The sequence below is a fragment of the Electrophorus electricus genome, chromosome 5 (genome assembly GCF_013358815.1).
Source record: "Electrophorus electricus isolate fEleEle1 chromosome 5, fEleEle1.pri, whole genome shotgun sequence".
Classification (NCBI taxonomy): domain Eukaryota; kingdom Metazoa; phylum Chordata; class Actinopteri; order Gymnotiformes; family Gymnotidae; genus Electrophorus; species Electrophorus electricus.
In genome coordinates this window covers 20,821,626-20,834,466 of record NC_049539.1, presented here as the reverse complement: position 1 = coordinate 20,834,466, position 12,841 = coordinate 20,821,626, and the positions used below count along the sequence as shown (strand labels likewise).

Below are 12,841 nucleotides of genomic sequence, written 5' to 3'. Positions count from 1 at the left end.
TCGAGGGGATGAATCAAAGAATGGAAGATACTTGTAAGTGATATAAAATATTAAGTGCTGGACAGAAATGAAACCTTTAAACATATTTATGTTTATGTAACCCACACCCAGTAAATCACTGGTGATGATTCATTCAAATTGTAATCTTATGGGTTAATTAATGATTTCCTGCCTGACCTCATGTGAATGTCATAATCTGATAAGGAATTAAACAGTATGTAGTTTATTACACACTATAATAGTGGTTTTACCACTGTATTAACTTGTGTACCCTGAAATTCCACTGTGCTGTAAGGCCATTTTAGTGTTTCACCACAAGATGTTCACTGGTCCCATCTGTCCCCCCAGTAAATATGTTCTTCAAGCCTCAACTGGACATTTGGTGCTAAAATTATTTCCCAGCCAGTAAATCAGACCTCACACTGTTTAGTTCAGGACCAATATGATTACTGTTTATACACAGTAAACCAGAGCTCACACTGTTTACTTCAGGACCAATAATAACTACTGTTTATACACAGTAAATCAGACCTCACACTGTTTAGTTCAGGGCCAATATGACTACTGTTTATACACAGTAAACCAGACCTCACACTGTTTAGTTCACGGCCAATATGACTACTGTATATACACAGTAAACCAGACCTCACACTGTTTAGTTCACGGCCAATATGACTACTGTTTATACACAGTAAACCAGACCTCACACTGTTTAGTTCACGGCCAATATGACTACTGTATATACACAGTAAACCAGACCTCACACTGTTTAGTTCACGGCCAATATGACTACTGTATATACACAGTAAACCAGACCTCACACTGTTTAGTTCACGGCCAATATGACTACTGTTTATACACAGTAAACCAGACCTCACACTGTTTAGTTCACGGCCAATATGACTACTGTTTATACACAGTAAACCAGACCTCACACTGTTTAGTTCACGGCCAATATGACTACTGTATATACACAGTAAACCAGACCTCACACTGTTTAGTTCACGGCCAATATGACTACTGTATATACACAGTAAACCAGACCTCACACTGTTTAGTTCACGGCCAATATGACTACTGTATATACACAGTAAACCAGACCTCACACTGTTTAGTTCAGGGCCAATATGACTACTGTTTGAAATCTTATTTATTACACAAATTGACACAAGTATGTTTCATTTACTGTTTATAATGCTTCACCTCGATTGAAACGTGTGTGTGTGTGTGAGGGAGAGACAGAACTATTATTTGTGTGTGTGTGTGTGTGTGTGTGTGTGTGTGTGTGTGTGTGTGTGTGTGTGTGTGTGTGAGAGAGAGAGAGGGAGAGAACTTTTATCTGTGTGTGTGCGTGAGAGCGAGAGAACTATTATTTGTATGTGTGTGTGTGAGAGAGAGAGAGAGAGAAACACAACTATTATCTGTGTGTGTGTGTTTGTGTGTATGAGAGAGAAATAGAGAGAGACAGAGAGAGAGACAGATCTATTATTTGTAAGTGTGAGACAGAACTATTATCTGTGAGTTTGTGTGTGTGTGTGAAATAGAGAGAAGAGAGAGACAGACAGATCTATTTGTGTGTGTGAGAGAGGCAGAACTATTATCTGTGTGTGACCCCCACTGATGGAATGTGCTCCTCACTGGACCCCTTGCTGTGCTCCTTGTCTTTGTGCTTCCTCCATACAGGAGAACAAACACTGACCACAGAAAATACTTAAAACCACAAGATGTCTGGAGGGCTCAGAAGTTCAGAAACAAGAGTGAAGGTGTTTTGCAGGGAAAAGATATAAAATACAAATAGTGGGAGAGTCAAGGCACTGTTCTGTTAAAAAAAAAAAAAAAAGGAAAAAATGTATAAAATTCTTATTTAATGCATTGTTCATAGCAACACTCTAATACAATGGTTATGCAACAGTTTTAATATGTTACACATTAATGTGTCCAAGCTACATCCCACACAATATAGTAACATGGCTGTCTTTAGGGTTCACAAATTATGAAGAAAATCATCAGTTTTATCTTACAGTGTTTGGAGTGTTGGAGGCAGCCATCTTCAGTTGCTGGTTATTTCAGCCGCAGATGATTAGAGAGAGATACCAACCTTTATACATCTGTTATGTACCAGTGTAGCGGGAGAGACCACAACAGACACTTTATTCTGAGCACAAACCACTATTACTAAAAAGTAATAGAGATCTACAAACATGCCATCTGTCTCTATGGGGAGTATAAACCAGAATAAAAACCAAACCCAACACATGCTCCACCCCAACCCTGTCTTCATTAAACATAAACCAGAAGAGGGAAAAGAAAATACAGTAGTAGATGTAACAAGTTCAAATCCACTGAGTGAATGTACAGTAATCTTCTACACCGACGATATTTTATGTTGATACACACAGCCACACAATAGACTACACTACCCAACACTGGCACAAATGACCTCGGGGAGTTGTACTAGGACAGATCCAACTCTGGAAACTGAAGGTACAAATCTGTGTTCTATTAGCATGCCTGTGTTCAGTCTGTCTATTAAATCTAATCAGGCTGCAGTTATGGAGTGTTTGTAGTTTCACTGTAACTGTAGTGTGGTAGCAGCAGGGTGTGTTTGGGTGTGTGTAGGGCACCAGAATGGTCAGAAACAGTGTAACACCATTATATGTAGTGAAGATAATGTTCATAATATTTTTCTCAACTAAAACTGGGAGCACACAAAACAGCAGAAAACAGTTTAGTCTAGAAATACAGTAATAACCTTGTGATTGTTGCCCTTGTGTTTTTAGGTCTAAGTTGACGTATTAAAAAATGTCAAAAGGTACAATAAAAACACTCCACACATTTTTTAAATTGTACCATTTGAAAAAAAAATAAAGGTAGTAATAACATGAATATCCAAGAAGTACTTGTGTCCAGCAACAGGAATGAGTGACAAGTTTCTCAATTTGAGTGACAGTAATTTTATCCAATCATATATGTGGTAGGACGGCCGGGGCGGTAGAATATTGAATGACGTCATTACAGTGGCCAATAGCATCAGAGGAGCTGTTTTAACTTACTGAGGTGAAGAGAACTGTAGTGGATCATGAAAATGACAGAAAATCTCAAACTGGAATTGGAGGATATTTGCTACTATGGTGATTTCCAAGAGAAAAGAAAAATACCAGAAAGGGACAGACAAAAAGTAAAAGTAGATGGACTAAGACAGACAGACAAAGCCTGTAAGAGTTTTTCACTGAATCTCTGATCGTCATTCATGGCTAACAGCTAACTAGGTAATGTTAGCAAAGAAAGTCTAGCTATGTTGATTTGTTTAGTTGTTTACTGTTCAGCACAGATATCTGACCAGCTAACAGTCTCAATCAATTTGACCAAACCGTCAATAAGCAAGATTGGACTTCTTGTCTTTGCAACAATCAAGTTACAGTCTTTAGGAGAAATGCGGTTGGATCTTCACGTAGTTGCGAGCAGGAGGGAGGAGGGTGAGGGTGTGACGGGAGATTTGACGGGGATGTGATTTATAACATCTGGTGTTCATGAAGTACAGCTGTGTATTAATCAGTCATGTCCCCTACATCAGTTTAAACACATTTAAAGCTTGTAGCTAGGTTACAGGTGGTTACTAGGTTACAGGTGGTAACTAGGTTACAACCGCGATCACGCTATCGCGCTTTAGCAATTCACAGTCAAGTCATTCGCGCTTTAAATTTAATGCGCCTATATGCGTGATTTTACGGTATTTCGCTGCTCAGCGCAATCTAACTCTTCCTAAGCAAAGAAACAGACTTGCGTATTTTTAAGAGCTTTGATGGACATGCACGTTTACTACATTTAAAAGTACAAAATACAGTTTACTTGATTGAACTAGTTTAATTGCATAATTAGATTAAATACAATTGGTAATATATTTACACAGCTTAATAAGCATTGTGGAAAATGCTTTTTTCTACATAATGTTTCTCAGAAGGTTATTATAGCTCTTGACTGCCAGCTGAAACAGAGGTTATCACTAGTGAAATGTAGCAAATGTGCAGGGCAGGAGAACTCCAGGGCTGAAATATTCCACTGCCAATTGAATGGTGGCCCTTGGCCATCACCAGATCATTAATAAATCTATATTGAAGTTTTACATATTTTTCTGAATTTTAACAAAATGCAAAAACAGTTCCACTACCACATGTGAGTAGGACCCCTTGACTATTAGCAGAGTAAGTTTGGACACTCACTGTACAATGTCTTCATAAATCCATATTAAAGTCAAACTACCTTTAGGCAAAATAATGCACTCATTTTATATAGACTGAATTTGCAGAGTATCAGCAGAGTAAGTTTGGACAGATTTCACTCTACTATTTTTCATAAACTCCTATTAAAATAATAATACCTTTGGGTGAATTCATGTACTCATTTCATTCAGGTTAATTTTGGATATCTATTTCTCAGAAATGTCCCATAAAGCCAAGACAGTTCCATGACCACATAAGAGTACATTTATATTTACTTTTACAGCATTTGGCAGATGCTTTTATCCAGAGCAACTTAGAAAAGTGCTTTGTCATTTCCTCATAGAACAGATCCTAGCCAGTAAAGTAGGTTAGAGTGCAAGATACCAATGAACTAGAATACTGTTGAAATACAGGGGTCAATGCTAATGTCTAGAAGTACAAAATACATTTAAGCTCTATAACAGACAATCAGTGCAATAAACAATAAGTACTAGAGTTAGTCAACACAGGAGCAGTCAACATCAGAGTAATAAACAAGTACTAGAGTTAGTCAACATAGGAGCAGTCAGAGTAGTAAACAATAAGTACTAGAGTTAGTCAACATAGGAGCAGTCAACATCAGTAATAAACAAGTACTAGAGTTAGTCAACATAGGAGCAGTCAACATCAGAGTAATAAACAACACCCTACAATAAGTACTAGAGTTTCAGTTAGTCAACATAGGAGCAGGATCAGTGGTCATTTAAATATTCCACAAACAGATGGATCTTCAGTCTGTGTTTGAAGACTGCAAGGGACTCTGCTGTCCAGACAGCACGCGGAAGTTTAATAATCCCATATTAAAGTCATACTACCATTAGGGGAATTCATGTACTCATTTACAATATGCTGATTTTGGATATCTATTTCTCAGAGATATTCCCATAATGACAAAATAATTCCACTATACTATATACTATGGAGTATGTTGTGATATCTGTTGTATCTACTGTAGGGTATATTGTAATATTGTATCTACTGTAGAGTACATTGTGATATCTGTTGTATTTACTGTAGGGTATATTGTAATATTTGTATCTACTGTAGGGTACATTGTAATATTTGTTCTATCTACTGTAGAGTATATTGTAATGTCTGTTGTATCTACTGTAGGGTATATTGTGATATCTGTTGTATCTACTGTAGGGTATATTGTAATGTCTGTTGTATCTTCTTGCGGTCTAGCTATCTGTAATCTTGAGGAAAACACTTGTGAAAATCTGGCATCAGCGTTGCAACTTCCAAAAAAAAGTATGCATCGCTTAGGATTCTTAGACTTTATCTCTGAGTCACAGGTCCAGAAATGTGACAGTGTTATTACTCCTGTTATCACAGCCAGATGTAGAATTCTGCCAAGGTTTTACTGGCATCATCTCATACAGTCTGACATGTAACAGTCTTGTAAGACCACTGAAATCACACAGTGTAAGGTCAGCTTTAGGGTTCTTCTGATGTAGGTTAATAGTGCACTAGAGTTCTGAAAGGCTGAATAAAAATAAGAGCTAAAATAAACACAGACAGCAGCGATCTGGAGAAGAGTGAATAAAGCCGTCTGCCATGGAGGACGCCATCTTGGAGATGAGAGTGGAGGAACCTCCAACTACAGTTACCAGCCTCTCTAGCTGCCCCATGCAGGCTGGTCTGGAAGTGCATCTCACTCTCTGTCTCTCTCTACCTGTTTCCCTCCTTTCTGCAGACTGTCTGGTTGTTTGGTCACAGAGGAAGGCTGTTCTTCTCTGGCTTCAGCTCTGAGGTCAAACCCCTCCCACCTGAAAGAACTGGACCTGACGTACAACCACCCAGGAGAGTCAGGAGTGAAGCTGCTCTCTGTTAGACTGGAGGATCCCCACTGCAGACTGGACACGCTCAGGTATGGAACGTTAGTGTGTGCATGCGTATGTGGGTTTGTTTGTGTGTGCTTATGTGTATGTGTGTGTGTGCGCGTGTGTGTTTCTGTGTGTGTTTATGAAAGAGTGAGAATGAGAAAATACTGAAAACTGAGTCTTCCATTCCTGAGTAGTGCAGTTCCCATATCATACTGTGGTGGCTGGTGAGTTCACTCTCCATCATTCTCCTGTAGGAACGATTGAGTTTTAGTTGACATGCTACATTTCCTCAGCCTCCTCAGGAAGTACAGATGCTGTTCTGTCAGGAGTTTATAAACTCTGTTCCATTTTTTGAGGTTAGTTGTAATTCATTTAAGAACCACAGGGTGTCAGTAGCAGCGAGTCAGTTCATGTGTGTAGCGATCGTAGAGTGAGAGAATACAACTCCCAAGAGTTCTAGTTATTGTAGTTATTATAGATATTGTAGTTATTATAGCCGTGCTAATGCAGTTGTCTGCGTACATATCATACCTTTTGAAAACATTGTGGTTGTGTGTAGTTTATTGTATTGTTATTTGTAATCACAGATTATTATTTGGTGGATAATGTTATTCTCTGTGAAGTTTGCTGCATTGTGTTTTGTGTATATCGGTACTTGTTGGGGCTGGCTTGTTGTTGATTTGTCTTTCATGTGATTCAGTTTCACATTTCCTCCTGTTGTCAATAAAACTGTGAACAAGAGCTGAACATTTTCAGAGTTCTGATGTCAGGAGAGTGTTAACCTGCAGGTCATGCTGTGTATCGTACATAAACATAGGACACTGCAGATACTGTTGGGATTTCTTTATGATGTGAGGTGTGTTGTAGGTCCAGGTGAGGTCCGCACTGGTGTGGGGTGTGTTGTAGGTCCAGGTGAGGTCCTCAATGATGTGTTGTGTGTGTTGTAGGTCCAGGTGAGGTCCTCAATGATGCGTTGTGTGTGTTGTATTTCCAGGTGAGGTCCTCACTGATGTAGGGTGTGTGTTGTAGGTCCACGTGATGTCCTCACTGATGTGAACTCCAGGAAGGTGAAGGAGTCCACCTCCATCTCTCCTGTCTGTAGTCGTGTGTGCTGCTGCTTCTCCTTCCTCCTTGGGTCAACAATCATCTTCTTGGTCTTGTCTGCATTCAGGGAGCGATTGTCGTCATGACACCATGTCACCATGTCTGTCACCTCCCTCCTGTATGCTGTCTCATCCAGTGACCAGTCAAACCAGTTTGATGATGCTGGTGTTATACTGGGCGGCCACACCGTCCTGGGGGGTCCCAGTGTTCAGTCCTTGTGCTGGATGTACATTGCCAGTTCTGACTGACTGATTCTGTCTGTTAGAAAGTTCAGCCCCATTTACAGAAGGAGGGTGTGAGTCCAGTGGTGAGTGTTTCAGTCAGTTTGGTTGGGGTGACTGTTGACTGCTGAGCTGTAATCAGTGAACAGCACTGGAACATAACTGTCCATGTCCTCCAGATGTGTGAGAGACGTGTGGATGTCAGTGCTGACAGTGTCCTCAGTGCACTGAGAGAGGGAGAGAGAGAGAGAGACAGAACAATTGTGTGTGAGAGAGAACGACAGAACTATTATCTGTGTGTGAGAGAGAGAGAGAGACAGAACTATTATCTGTGTGAGAGACCGAGAGAGACAGAACAATTATCTGTGTGTGAGACCGAGAGAGACAGAAGTATTATCTGTGCAAGTGAGAGAGAGAGAGACAGAACTATTATCTGTGTGAGAGAGAGAGACAGAACTATTATCTGTGAGAGAGAGAGAGACAGAACTATTATCTGTGTGAGAGAGAGAGACAGAACTATTATCTGTGTGAGAGAGAGAGACAGAACTATTATCTCTGTGTGGGACAGAGAGAGAGAGAGTGACAACTGTTGTGTGTGAGAGAGAGAGAGAGAGAGAGAACTATTCTGTGTGTGAGACAGAGAGAGACAAATATTATCTGTGCGAGTGAGAGAGAGACAGAACTATTATCTGTGAGACCGAGAGAGAGAGAGAGAGAGACAGAACTATTATCTGTGAGACCGAGAGAGAGAGAGAGAGAGAGAGAGACTATTATCTGTATGTGAGACAGAGAGAGAGAGAGAGAACTGTTATCTGTGTGAGACAGAGAGAGCGACAGAACTATTATCTGTGTGTGAGAGAGAGAGAAACAGAACTATTCTGTGTGAGACAGAGAGAGAGAAACAGAACTATTCTGTGTGAGAGAGAGAGAGAGACAGAACTATTATCTGTGTGTGAGAGAGAGAGACAGAACTATTATCTGTGTGAGAGAGAGAGAGACAGAACTATTACCTGTGTGTGAGACAGAACTAATAACTGTGTGCAAGAGAGAAAGAGCGACAGAACTATTATCTGTGTTAGACAGAGACAGAACTATTATCTGTGCGTGAGAGAGAGAGACAGAACTATTATCTGTGTAAGACAGAGAGAGAGAACTGATAACTGTGTGAGAGAGACAGAACTATTATCTGTGTGAGAGAGAATAGACAGAGAGAGACAGAACCATTATCTATGTCAGAGACAAAACTATTATCTGTTTGTGTGTGTGAGAGAGAGAAACAGAACTATTATCTGTGTGAGAGAGAGAAACAAATATTATCTGTGCGAGTGAGAGAGAGACAGAACTATTATCTGTGTGTGAGAGAGAGAGAGAGAGAGAGAGAGAGAAACAGAACTATTATCTGTGTGAGAGAGAGAAAAATATTATCTGTGTGAGAGAGAAAAATATTATCTGTGTGAGAGAGAGAAACAAATATCTGTGCGAGTGAGAGAGAGAACTATTATCTGTGAGACTGAGAGAGAGAGACAATTATTATCTGTATGTGAGAGAGAGAGAGAGAGAACCATTATGTGTGTGTGTGTGTGTGTGTGTGTGTGTGTGTGTGTGTGTGTGAGAGATAGCGAGAGAGAGAGAGAGAGAGACAACTGTTATCTGTGTGAGACAGAGAGAGCGACAGAACTATTATCTGTATGAGAGAGAGAGAACTATTATCTGTGTGTGAGAGAGAGAGAAACAGAACTATTCTGTGTGAGAGAGAGAAAGAGAGATAGAACTATTATCTGTGTGAGACCGAGAGAGAGAGACAGAAATATTATCCGTGTGAAAAAGAGAGAGAGACATAACTATTATTTGTGCGAGTGAGAGAAATAGTGACAGAATTATCTGTGTGTGTGAGAGAGAACTATTATCTGTGTGTGTGTGTTTCTTTAGGGTGGAGTACGCAGGGGAGATCAGAATCAAACCAGGACTAAGAAAATGTAAGAAGTAAATGTGTACACACACGCATGCACACAGTATTTGTGATCTCTCCTCTAATGTGTCTTCTTGTGTGCAGATGCGTGTGATCTCACACTGGACCCAAACACAGCACACACACGTCTCTCTCTGTCTGAGGGGAACAGAAAGGTGACGTGTGTGGAGGAGCAGCAGTCGTATCCTGATCATCCAGAGAGATTTGATTACTGGTATCAGGTTGTCTGTAGAGAGAGTCTGACTGGACGCTGTTACTGGGAGGTTGAGTGGAGTGGGGGAGGGGCTGGTATATCAGTGACATATAAAGGAATCAGGAGGAAAGGACGCAGTTATGACTGTTGGTTTGGATGTAATATAAAGTCCTGGAAGCTGAGCTGCTCTGATAACCGATACACTGTCTGGCACAATAATAAGAGAACTGCCATCTCTGCCCCCTCCAGCTCCAACAGAGTAGGAGTGTATCTGGACTGGCCCGCCGGCACTCTGTCCTTCTACAGCGTCTCCTCTCACACACACACCCTCACGCACTTACACACACTCCACTCCACATTCACTGAGCCCCTCTATGCAGCGTTTTGGGTTTATTATAACTCCTCAGTGTGTGTGTGAGAGCTAGAATAGCCTCCTGTGTCCTGGAGGAACACCTGAGTCTGCAGGGAAACACAACTGGTGAACATCATAATACATACATGCCTGCTGAGTATAAAATACACACACAGACACTATACCCTTGTGTCACACACACACACACACACACACACACACACACACACACACACACACACACACACACACACACACACACACACACACACACACACACACACACACACACACACACACACACACACACACACACACACACACACACACTACACTACACTACACTACACTACACTTCTCTCACATATACACGCTACACACCTCTGTCATACACTATACCTCTCACTCACACAGTACATCTCTCTGTAACACACAATACACTTCTTTCACACAAACACATACACAATCCACCTCTCCCTCTCACACGCACACTGTCTTTCACACACAAACATGCACTCTACACGTCTCTCACACACACACACAATATACCTGTCTCTCTCACACACACACACACACAACCTCTTTCTCTCTCACACTCTTACACACAGTAGAGCTCTCTGTCACACACACACACTACAAGTCTCTTACGCAAATGTATACACACACACACACACCTCTCTCTCATACACACTAAACTTCTCTCACACATACACGGTACACATCTTTCTCTGTCTCTTACACACACTACACCTGTCTGTCATACACACACACAAACACACCTCTCACACACAAATGCACAGTACATCTCTCTCACACACACACATTTTATGTCTTTCACACACAAACTACACTTGTCTCACACACACACAGCCTCTCTCACACACATAATATACCTGTCTCTCTCTCTCTCTCACACACACAAACAAACAGTACATCTCTGTCACACACACACACACACACACACACACACACACACACACACACACACACACACACACACACACACACACACACACACACACACACACACACACACACACACACACACACACACACACACACACACACACACAAAATACACCTGTATCTTTCTCTTGCACACATACACACACACCTCTCACACACACTCTTACACACACACTACACTTCTTTCTCACACATACATGCTGCACATCTTTCTCTGTCTCTTCCACACACTACACCTGTCTCTCTGCCATACACACACACATGAACACACACACGCAAACACACAGTACATCTCTCTGACACACACTACAAGTCTCTTACACAAACGTATGCACACACACACACACAAAACACCTCTCTCTCTCTCGCACTCACACGCACTCTCTCGCACACGCACACACAAAATACACCTGTATCTTTCTCTCATACACATACACACGCACACCTCTCTCACACACTACACTTCTTTCTCACAGATACACGCTACACATCTCTCTCTGTCATACACTCTATACCTCTCACTCTCTTTCACACACACACACACATACACACATACACACACACACAAAACCACTCACACAGAAACTCTAAACCTCTCCCTCTCTCACACACACACACAATAAATGATGCTCCAATAAAGGACTGAGCTGCAGTTGATTTCTGTACATATGACATAAATACTGTTCTACAAGTTACACATGCTGTGGAATCATAACCTCATTGTTAAACTCTTTGTAGAAATCTACACATTAAATGTGGAAATCTTTGGAAACTGAAAGGTTTTTCATTCTTTTTTCTGATTGTTGGAGTGACACAGATACAGATGTACACAGTAGGAGTGAAATGTATTATAGAAATTTATTGTAAGTATTTGAGATGAAATATTGTTCTTATAATATGTTACTAGAGTTTAAGTATAATGTTTATCTAGCCAGGAAAGTCTGTATATTTGATTGAAGTGGGTAAAACAAAAGTAGATTAAGAGAAAAATAACTTACCTGTGATTATTTTTGTGGAGAGACTTCCATGTTGTTTTGGAGGGAAAAGAAACCGTAGTGTGTTAAAGGGGACTTTTATGGGGAATATGCCTGCCCAAAGACAGGAAGTGACATCACCTAATTTGCTGTTTTTCCATATTTAAGTTTCTAAGGGAAAATGTTTGAAGTTGACTGATATTGGAGAATTTATGATTGTTGGACTTTTATTCTTGTAAATGCTAAACCTTCCTTTTTTGAACATTTTTGTATGTTTTTGATGGGATGTGGTTTTTCTTTTGCACTGGAACACTGGGAGCCAATAAAAACCTTTTTCTTTTGTATCCACTTGGAGTGCTTAATGTTACCGCCAGATATTACTGCATTACAGTAGTCCAATCTTGATGTAATAAATGCATGGACCGTCTTTTCTGCATCATGTGAGGAGAGTGTTTTGATTTAAATTGTGAATGTGCTCATTATACCAAGGTACTAATTTTTTGTCCCTAATGATTGTATTCTTAAGGAGCAACATCATTAAAGGTGCACAGGTACACCACAAACTAAGCACACGGGGCAGAGCTGGGCAGAGATCTATAATAAAGACAGAAACAAGGGCAATTAAATTCTGGACACATTTACAACACAGCGAGCCAAACATATCATTCTAAAGGTCTGGAGTACCAAGAGCTGAGCAAAGAGAACAGTCACCTCACTCAGCTGGTCCGGAAATACAGTTCAGCATTAACACACACTAACACTACACATGCTCAGGACCAGAAAATAACAGCAAACCCAATCAGAATCACCAGAATTACAAAACAACATCACTTATTGGGAAACTCAATCAAAATGCTTTCTGGCCCTAAATCAAAGGTACAGCGTGGCAGATTACCTAAGAACACTGTCTGATCCAAAACTGAGGTCCACCCTGACCAAGTACAGACTCAGTGACCACCGCCTGGCCATAGAGATCA

General features: G+C 40.6%; 1 protein-coding gene across 1 annotated transcript in view; it reads left to right on the top strand.

The window, feature by feature from the left end:
* LOC113568824 (NACHT, LRR and PYD domains-containing protein 3-like) overlaps positions 1-10,097 on the top strand; it is a 45,372-nt gene extending 35,275 nt beyond the window's left edge. The window contains exons 13-15 of the mRNA XM_035526148.1: positions 5,956-6,129; positions 9,340-9,386; positions 9,464-10,097. Coding sequence (XP_035382041.1) covers positions 5,956-6,129; positions 9,340-9,386; positions 9,464-9,990 — 748 coding nt within the window. The 3' untranslated portion in view covers positions 9,991-10,097. The remainder of the gene's footprint in view (positions 1-5,955; positions 6,130-9,339; positions 9,387-9,463) is intronic.
* The last annotated feature ends 2,744 nt before the right edge of the window (positions 10,098-12,841 follow it).